Source organism: Capsicum annuum, chromosome 8 (genome assembly GCF_002878395.1).
Source record: "Capsicum annuum cultivar UCD-10X-F1 chromosome 8, UCD10Xv1.1, whole genome shotgun sequence".
NCBI classification, from domain to species: domain Eukaryota; kingdom Viridiplantae; phylum Streptophyta; class Magnoliopsida; order Solanales; family Solanaceae; genus Capsicum; species Capsicum annuum.
Window position 1 is genome coordinate 1,291,912 of NC_061118.1, and position 10,527 is coordinate 1,302,438.

Sequence of the window (10,527 nt, forward strand, 5' to 3'; positions counted from 1 at the left end):
TATCTTATTCTTTAAAACTGCGATATACGTAATATTGAAAAAATAATGTTATAAGGAGTGTTTTATGTAAAAATTTAAAAGATTTGGGTTATATGTAATAATAATAAAAGTTGTAATTTGAGTTGGAAAATTGTGAAAACAACAAAAACCTGTTTTCTCTTTTCAAAAAAATTTTCTGGAATTATTTTTCGAATTTTCATGGCCAAACATCACAATTTCTAACTCTGAAAAAAATTTTCGAAAAAAATAAAAAAAATTTCATGGCCAAACGGGCCCTATATCTATATGTCATAGGGTTCTGAATTAATAATTTCTACATGTTGAATGAACTTCTTAAAATAAATATATGTCGATCAAAATTACCGAATCCGACTAAAAAACAAATATAATGTTCCGACTAAAAAAGGACAGTTCGGTGCACTAAAGCTATCGCTATGTACGAAGTTCGGAGAAGCAACAAACCACGAGGGTTTATTCTACGTTGCCTTATCCCACATTTCTGCATAATGCTTCAACCAAAATTACGGAATTCGGTGAAATTCTTATAATTTGATCAGGGGCGGAGCCCGCCTTTGGCCTGGGGTTTCATCCGGACCTTCTTTGATGAAAAAAATATGATTTATACATGATTAAAATTATTTTTTATATATCTATAGTAGGTGTTGAACCCCCTTCGACTAAGTTTTTTTCAAATATTGAACTCCTTTAATTGAAATTCTGCCGCCGCCTCTGTCTCCGATGAACTATAAAATCGCCCCTAATAAAAATGATTTCTTTTACATGACACATATTAAATTAATCGAAACTCAAAATAGATATCAAATACCAAATGAGGGGTAAGTAAATAGTCTTGTAGCTTCTTATTCTTCTTCTAAACTTTGGCTTTACTCTTTGTTCCCATTTTCAAGACATCATTTGTCAAAAAAGAGAAAAAGATAGATAGGAAAATGTGTAAAACCATTGGAGCCAAAGGTAAATATTAGGCAGTGGAATTATTCATTTCAGTGGGTTTTTTATTTCTTTTTGGTGGTTATTATTACTAGGAATATAATAATATATGCATAAATTAAACGATGTTCAAAGTTAGTTTTCACATAAACGTGGATCTCACTTTTCAAAAAAAAATATCTTTCTTTATTATATTGCTAGGAACATACTACAAGAATATATGCAAAAACTAGACAATGTTTAAAGTATAGTTTTCACATTTCACTTTTCAAAAAATGTCTTTGAAAAGTTCACTATATGAATTATAAAGGAAGAAGAGTCGTAAATATATCTAAAACTTTAGTAAAATTTATTATAACATGTCTCAATTTTGTGGGAATCTTATAACCCCCTTCGACTATTTATTATCGTATTTTCGTGGCATATATTTATCTAGCTGGACCACTTCAAACCCTTACACGCTCAGCGTGCGTGTATTCACAAAGTGGTCCAGCTGGATAAATATGTGCCACAAAAATATGATAATAAATCATCGATAGAGTCATAGGACCCCCGTAAAGTTGACGTGTTACAACAAATTTCGTCAAAGTGTAGGTATATTTTGAACCTTTTTGCCAATTATAAAATATTTTACATTTTATGAATGGTTGAGTGGCGAATCCTGACCCATTATAAATCACGTGGAGGTAATTTTTATTTTTCAAAGCTTCAAAAACTAAGTTTGTAAAAATTATTTTTGTAAAAATTCAAACATAAGCAACCTAGTTTCCTTTGAAAACTTGTTATTTCTCCTCAAATAAACTTTACATTTTTGTTTAATGGACAAATATATTATTACTTTTGAATACTAAAAGCATAATATTTCTTAGATTTTGCTTAGTACAATAATTACTCCCTCCCTAGTCCATTCATATTTATTTTTGTTCATATTTGACTTAATATGTTTATAAGAAGCAATAAATAAAATGATAATTTTACTATATTATTATAATTACTATAAGTCATTAAAATTTTAAAAAAATCAATTGTACTTAATATATAATAAGAGTAAAATAGATTTAAAATAATAATTTTTTTTTCAGCCTGACAAATAAAAACGAACATCAATTTTTAATACAGTGGACAAAAAAATAGTTTGAATACACTATTTTATTGAAAGCTCAAAATAATTTGACTTTGCTCAATACATAATTTTGAATAGTATTTTAATTTATTGTAAGCACAAAATATTTAAATTGGACTTTGTTCAATGTACGAATATTCACACGTAATATAGTCAACATGGTTATGTATATTTCAAAAAATCTTTCCAATTATATATTTTGTAGTATTAAATTTTGACTAGGTCAATTTCCATGTTCCTCACAGATATGCCTTTTTTTTTTTTTTTTTCGGTTCCATTATTAACACCTAATATTCTTCTTTCCATATTATTCCTTTGAATTGGCTTCCAAGAAAGTCATCAATTAATTTGACCAAAATAAAAAAATAAAAAAGTTCACAACTATAAATACCCATAACCCTTTCTCCCTTTCCCTCCAAACAATTACCACAAAAAAAAAAACTCATCATAATTCTCCTCTCTTTTTATACCAAAGTTTTAATTTTATTATATTTCATATTCTTTTCATTTTTTTTAACTATGGTTCTTTCAAAAACAACATCTGAATCTGATGTTTCTGTTCATTCCACCTTTGCTTCGCGCTATGTTCGAGCTTCACTTCCAAGGTAAACATCGTAATCCGTGTCGAAATCAAAAATTTCATTGAGAACGTATAAAATTTAATACGTATATGTGCATGTATAACGTTATGTTAGATTCAGAATTTCGAGTTTATGAGTTCAGTCTTTACGTTGAATTCATTATGTGGGGTCAAAATCTTCTATTTATTTAAATTTTTATGATTTTTAACATGAGTGGAGCTACGATACCGAAAGGAGGTTCGTTGAGAATTTTGAGTTGGTGAATTCAGTCTTTATGTTCTTACTATTGAATCCATTATGTGGGCTTAAAATCTTCTATTTATTTAAATTTTTACGAATTTTTTACACTAGCGGAGCTAGGATACCGGAAGGAGGTTCATTGTCAAAAAATACACTATATGTATATGATTAAAATTATTTTTATATATTAACTTCTTTTATATTTTGAATCTCCTCAGTGAAAAAATTCTGGCTTCGCTTTTGATACTCCGTGTCAAAAAATTATTGAGTTCATGTGAATCCGTTTATTGTTATCAAACCTTTTGACTTTTTTTTTTTTTACATTTGTTAAAATCAACTAAAATGCTATATATGTATATGGTTAAAATGATTTTTTAGACGTTGAGTTTCCTTCGTATATTAACTTCTTTTATATATTAAATTCTCTTAGTGAAAAATCTTGGCTTCGCTTTTGATACTCCGTGTCAAAAATTAGTGTTATCAAACTTTTTGACTTATTTTTACATTCGCTAAAATTAGCTAAAAGTCATAAGTTGTTCGTCCCTCAATTTGTACTTTTTAGCTTATAAACAATATACTTTTTTTCCTAACTCTGCTAACACGAAATATTTTGTACACTGAACTGTCCTCTTTTTTTTTTTTTTTTTTTTTTTTTAAAATTATTCTAGGTTTGAGATGCCAGAGAATAGTATACCAAAAGAAGCAGCATACCAAATAATTAATGATGAATTAATGCTTGATGGAAATCCAAGGTTGAATTTGGCATCATTTGTTACAACATGGATGGAACCAGAATGTAATAAACTTATGATGGATTCAATTAACAAAAATTATGTTGACATGGATGAATATCCTGTTACCACTGAACTTCAGGCAATTTCTTACTCTCTTCTCTTCAGAATTTTAAGTTTACGAGTTCTAAATTCTATAGCAGGTTCAAGATTGAGATAATATTTATATCTATATATATCTATATACATACATACATACATACATATATACTGTTACCACTGAACTTCAAGCAATTTCTTACTCTCTTCTCTTCAGAATTTTAAGTTTACGAGTTCTAAATTCTATAGCAAGTTCGAGATTGAGATAATATATATATATATATATATATATATATATATATATATATATATATATATTGTATGCCACAAACACAATGAAAACATAACACATGATATTTACACTAACACAATGATGATACATAACACATGATCGTAGTACGTTCTAATCACTAAATCGCATCATGCATGCATGATATTGTTGGTCATACAATTGTTTATTATTTAACTACGATTAGGTGATAACATATTTTTATCATAATTTTTAACTGCTAAAGTTAAATTGTTTAATTTGACGTATACTTTAAAGCATAGAATTTGATATAAATAAATAAATATGTCAATTGCAGAATCGGTGTGTGAACATCATAGCACGTTAATTTACCTGCATTCGATATTTACACTAACACTATGAGTACATATAACACATGGTCATAGTACATTCTTATCACTAAATCGCATCATCATGCATGCATGACATTATTGGTCATACAATCATTTATCGTTTAACTATGATTAGGTGATACATATTTTTGCCAATGAATACATTACACATGATCGCAATACGTTCTTATAACTAAATCGCATCATGCATGCATGACATTGTTGGTCATACAATCACGATGCGATACATATTTTTGGCATACGATATATACTTAGGGCATACAATCATGATGCGATACATATTTTTGGCATACAATATATACAAATTAGGTGATACATATTTTTGCTTTAATTTTACGTATACTTTAAAGCGTAGCATTTGAAATGATGAATATGTAAATTGCAGAATCGGTGTGTGAACATCATAGCGCGTTTATTCAACGCGCCATTGGAAGAGGAAGAAACCGCGATCGGGGTTGGCACAGTGGGTTCATCAGAGGCTATAATGTTAGCAGGCCTGGCCTTTAAGAGACTTTGGCAAAACAAACGTAAAGCTGAGGGAAAGCCTTATGATAAGCCCAATATTGTTACTGGTGCTAACGTTCAGGTATGTTAAAGCCCAGCCCAATATGGTTACCGTTTTACTCATCGCGTTTAGTATAGGAAAAATAACGTAAACATACCCCTTAACTTATCATATTTACATAAATTTTCATGTATTGGGAGCTAATCAAGTATCTTTACAAGGAAAAAATGTATATTCGTTAGATATATTATGTATCTCGAATGATTCAAAATTGAAAAAAATATATCGGGAGATAATTATGTATCTTTATTAGAAAAAATATATCTGAATGTATCGGGAGCTAATTATGTATCTCGACAGACCTAAAATCGGAAAAAATGTATTGGGAGCTAATTAAGTATCTTTACAAGGAAAAAATGTATATTCGTTGGATATATTATGTATCTCGAAAGATTCAAAATTGAAAAAAATATATCGGGAGATAATTATGTATCTTTATTAGAAAAAATATATCTGGATGTATCGGGAGCTAATTATGTATCTCGACAGACCCAAAATGAGGATTTTTAGTAGTTATACAAAATGATATAATTAAGCTCTAAATTTTTGGAATTTATGTTATTTTCTATGTAGTATAAGTCTTTTTTATAAAAATATTATTAGTCATTTGAGATACACTCACAATGCCCACACACATTCCAAAAGGGATGATGCTAGGGAGTTCAATTGAATTTCTTTCGTTAAAAAATCATACTATATGAATCGAAAAACATAATTTTATTTTATTTTGCTTATATGAAAGTCGTTAAATCTTGATATATATTAAAAAAATTATAATGTACAACAAAGGGGGTTCAAAAATTACTTTAGGTCACGTGTCCGAATCCACGTGTGACATTCTTGTATATTAATTCTTAAATCTTCTTGTTTGAATTTCTGACTCCGTCAATACGTTTTAAGAACTTGTTATACATAAAGTTATTAATTTTTTTTTTCTTTTTTCTTTTTCTTTTAAGGTGTGTTGGGAGAAATTTGCAAATTATTTTGAAGTGGAATTGAAAGAAGTGAAGCTAAGGGAAGGTTACTACGTGATGGATCCAATTCAAGCTGTGGAAATGGTAGATGAGAATACTATTTGTGTTGCTGCAATTTTGGGTTCAACTCTTAATGGTGAATTTGAAGATGTCAAGCTATTGAATGATCTTTTGATTCAAAAGAACAAACTAACTGGGTAATTAAACTACTTCTACTCTCTAATATATGTGTTACGGTTTTCTTTTTAGTCTGCTTCGAAAGGACGATAGGTCTGTTGGACACGACTAGCTAGTCTCTAATATATGTGTTACAGTTTTCTTTTTAGTCTGTTTCGAAAGAATGATATGTATGTCTGTTGAATCGTGACTATTCTCTAATACATGTGTGGCAGTTTCCTTTTTAGTCTGTCACGAAAGAATTAATGATTTGTCTGTATTTGTTACAGTTTCTTTTTAGTCTGTCTCGAAAGAATGATATGTTTGTTGGACACGACTAGCTAGTCTCTAATATATGTGTTGCAGTTTTTTTTTTAGTCTGTCTCGAAAGAACGATATATCTGTTGAATGTGTTATAGTTTTCTTTTTAGTCTGTCTCGAAAGAACAATATGTTTGTTGAATGTGTTATAGTTTTCTTTTTAGTCTGTCTCGAAAGAACGATATGTCTGTCGGACACGACTACTCTCTAATACATGAGTAACTGTTTTCTTTTTGGTCTATCTCGAAAGAATGATATGTCTGTTGGACACGTCTAGTCTCTAATATATGTGTTATGTTTTCTGTCTTGAAAGAACTATATGTCTGTTGGACACAACTACTCTCTAATACATGAGTAACTGTTTTCTTTTTGGTCTATCTCGAAAGAATGATATGTCTGTTGGACACGACTACTCTCTAATACATGTGTTGCAGTTTTCTTTTCAGTCTGTCTCGAAAGAACGATGTGTTGCAATTTTCTTTTTAGTCTGTCTCGAAAGAACGATATATCTGTTGGAATGCCTACTCTATAATACACGTGTTACAATTTTCTTTTTAATCCGTTTCGAAAGAACGATATGTCTGTTGGACACACTACTATTTGTTCTCTCCTCTATTTTTTTAATTTTTTTTTCACACTTGATTTGATAACACCTTTTTAAGTCAAGGGTGAAAACAACCTCTCCACCACAAAAAGGCAGGGGTAAATTCTGCATATATTTTACTTTCATTCAGACCTCGTTTCTGCGATTACACTAAATATGTTATTATTGTCATTATTAATGTAATAATTTTTTATTTATTTATTTATTTTTTGCAGATGGGACACACCAATACATGTAGATGCAGCAAGTGGTGGATTTATTGCACCATTTATTTACCCAGAGTTGGAATGGGACTTTAGGTTACCATTAGTTAAAAGTATTAATGTGAGTGGACATAAATATGGACTTGTCTATGCTGGTATTGGTTGGGTTATTTGGAGAACCAAACAAGATTTGCCTGAAGAACTTATTTTCCATATCAATTATCTTGGTGCTGATCAACCTACTTTTACTCTCAATTTCTCCAAAGGTAAACTTATCGTCTCAATTTACGTGACACACTTTTCTTCGTAATTTATCCCGAAAGGGAATGATATCTTTCTAGTTATATAGGTATGTTTAATTTATGACTTGCTTTCGACTACAAATTTCAAAGCTCGCTTTTCCTTTCTTACGTATTTTGTTTGAATAGCTCTAAGTTCTTTCTGTTGGAATTTTACGTGATACACTTTTTTTCTTAGTTTATCTCGAAAAGGAATGATATCTTTCGAGCCATACAAATATGTTTATGACTTGTTTTCGACTACAAATTTCAATGTTCGCTCTTCCTTTCGTACATATTGTGTTTGAATAGCTCTAAGTTCTTTCTGTTCGAATTTTACGTGACACGCTTTTCTTCTAAGTTTATCCGATTCTACTCACATAAATATGTTTATGACTTGTTTTCGACTACAAATGTCATAGTTCACTCTTCCTTTCTTGAATTTCGCATTCAGTCAAACACTATCACATAAACTGAATTGGAAAGAATACGTTCTTTGTTATGAATTTTTATTGCAATAATTGATAAATGGATGTTTGTATTTACTTCGAAATTAGACCTTTTTGTATCCGTACTTCAAACTTGGTAATTCTTTTTTATTAAATAAAAAGAATGTGGCCTTATTAAAATTATTACTCCTATAATTTTGTTCAAAGTCTTAATGTAATATAAACTTGTCTTAATGTAGGTTCAAGTCAAGTCATTGCTCAATATTATCAACTTATCCGCTTGGGCTACGAGGTAAATCATATTACATTAAATTGTTTTCGTCTGATTTATAGGTTACGGGTACGAGTTGTGGACGCAGTCACTAATGCTTGCATTAGGATATAGACTATCTACGTCACAACCCTTGTGATGCATCCCTTCTCGTAACCCTACGTGAACACGAAAAAACAGTCACTAATGCTTGCATTAGGATAGACTATCCACGTCACATCCCTTGTGATGCGGGCCCTTCTCCTAACCCTACGTGAACATGGAAAACAGTCACTAATGCTTGTATTAGGATAGACTGTCTATGTTACATTCTTGGTGATACAACCCTTTTCATAACCCTGCGTGAACACGAAAAACAGTCACTAATGCTTGCATTAGGATAGACTGTCTAAATTACGTTCTTTGTGATGCAACCCTTCTCCTAACCCTATGCGAACACGGGAAAATGGTCACTAATGCTTGCATGCATTAGGATAGACCATCTACGTCACATTCTTTGCGATGCGGGTCCTTCTCCTAACCCTACGTGCACATGAAAAACAGTTACTAATGCTTGCATTAGGATAGACTATCTACGACCCTTCTCCTAAACCTATGTGAACACAGAAAACAGACACTAATGCTTACATTATGATAGACGACTGTCTACGTCATATTCTTTGTGATGCATGCCCTTCCTTGAACCCTACGCAAACACAGAAAACAGTAACTAATCCTTGCATTAGGATAGACGGTCTACGACCCTTCTCCTAAACCTAAGTGAACAAGGAAAACAGGCACTAATGTTTGCATTAAACTGTCTACGTCACATTCTTTGTGATGCGGGGCCCCTTCCTGAACCCTACGTGAACACGGAAAACTAATTTTTTGTTAATTAAATTGCAGGGATATCGAAACGTGATGGAGAATTGTCGTGAAAATGCAATTGTATTGAAAGAAGGACTTGAAAATACAGGACGTTTCAACATAGTTTCAAAGGATGAAGGTGTCCCATTAGTTGCATTTTCCCTCAAAGACAATAGCATCCACAATGAATTCGAAGTCTCCGAGACGCTCCGTAGGTTCGGGTGGATTGTCCCGGCCTACACTATGCCAGCCAACGCGCAACACGTCACGGTTCTGCGCGTTGTCATCCGGGAGGACTTCTCCCGAACCCTGGCCGAGCGTCTCGTACTCGATATAGTCAAGGTGTTACATGAACTTGATACACTTCCAGCTAGGTTAAGTGCCAAATTGGAAGTGGCTGAGGAAAATAATCTGATCATCCACCCAAATGGCCCCACCGACCCCGCCGGGATCAAGAAGGATAATAATAATAATAATAATAATAAGGGAATAAAAAAAACAGATATTGAAGTGCAAAGGGAAGTTACTGATTATTGGAAAAAATATGTTTTAGCTAGGAAAGCAGCTGTTTGCTAGGGGCATTACGGTCTTTTTTGCCTCGCCTGCTACTGAAAAGAGAGAGTCGATGTCATTATTGATGTCATTATTCACTTCGTTCGAGAACCAACTGCATTTTAATTTTATTATTAATTAGAAAAAAATAATGAATTTTCCTTTTTTTTTGTTTTGTAAGTTTTGTTGAGTGACTAACAAAATTTTATAAAGAATGATGAGTATATCATGTTTTATTTTTTTGGTTGTAATGGTAACTTTTTCTTAGAACATGTATTTGTTCTATTGAATTAATATTATGATTGTTATGTTACTTGTGGGACTTTTGTTAATTTATTTCATTATGTTCATCTTTTTTTTTTTCCTTTGTATTTTTGGTTTGTACAATTAAAAGGTATTATTGGAAACAACCTTTAATCTGCCTTCACAAGATAGGGGTTACGTTTTCATCCTCCAATTATTGAACATAACGGTGAAAATAATTTTTTTTTAAAAAAAGATAAATTATATATTGAGTTTTTAAACCGAAAAAATTTGTTGGACGTTTATTTTTAATATACTAGACAAGTAAAAATGAACGAAGAAAGTGTACATGTGCACTTGCCCAAAAACCAAACAAATGTCAAGTGTCAATTGCATGCTTTTTGCCTAATGCATGTTTTGTTGATTGTGTTGTCTAGAAATTATAATCTTTATAACTATTATTTCACATATTATTCTCTTCTATATATGGACATTAATCAATAATCAATAATCAATAAACCATCATATATTCATCTTGTTATTTTCCTTACCCAAAATAGAAAAAAAAAAAAAAAAGACAGCTGAATACACTCCATCTTGTACTCACGTAGAGTCAGAGAATGACCGCACCTCTAAGCGAGGTGGACTAATATGCATTCGTTTTGGTGTTTCAACATTTGTTAAATTCGACTCGAATTAGGC

At 31.2% G+C, this 10,527-nt stretch overlaps 1 protein-coding gene across 1 annotated transcript; it reads left to right on the forward strand.

Moving 5' to 3' along the window:
* Window positions 1-2,470: 2,470 nt before the first annotated feature.
* LOC107838791 (glutamate decarboxylase 4) lies at window positions 2,471-9,895 on the forward strand. Its single transcript, XM_016681991.2, has 7 exons — window positions 2,471-2,676; window positions 3,561-3,765; window positions 4,750-4,950; window positions 5,886-6,100; window positions 7,199-7,452; window positions 8,153-8,205; window positions 9,070-9,895. The coding sequence occupies exons 1-7, from the start codon at window positions 2,591-2,593 to the stop codon at window positions 9,604-9,606; spliced, it is 1,551 nt and encodes a 516-aa protein (XP_016537477.1). The 5' UTR covers window positions 2,471-2,590; the 3' UTR covers window positions 9,607-9,895.
* Window positions 9,896-10,527: the final 632 nt, after the last annotated feature.

Bases quoted from the DNA above. Each gene is read 5' to 3' on its own strand.
- LOC107838791 (XM_016681991.2), top strand. From the start codon at position 2,591: ATGGTTCTTTCAAAAACAACATCTGAATCTGATGTTTCTGTTCATTCC. The intron at 6,101-7,198 runs GTAATTAAACTA...TATTTTTTGCAG, and splicing joins CAAAAGAACAAACTAACTGG to ATGGGACACACCAATACATG. The intron at 8,206-9,069 runs GTAAATCATATT...ATTAAATTGCAG, and splicing joins TTATCCGCTTGGGCTACGAG to GGATATCGAAACGTGATGGA.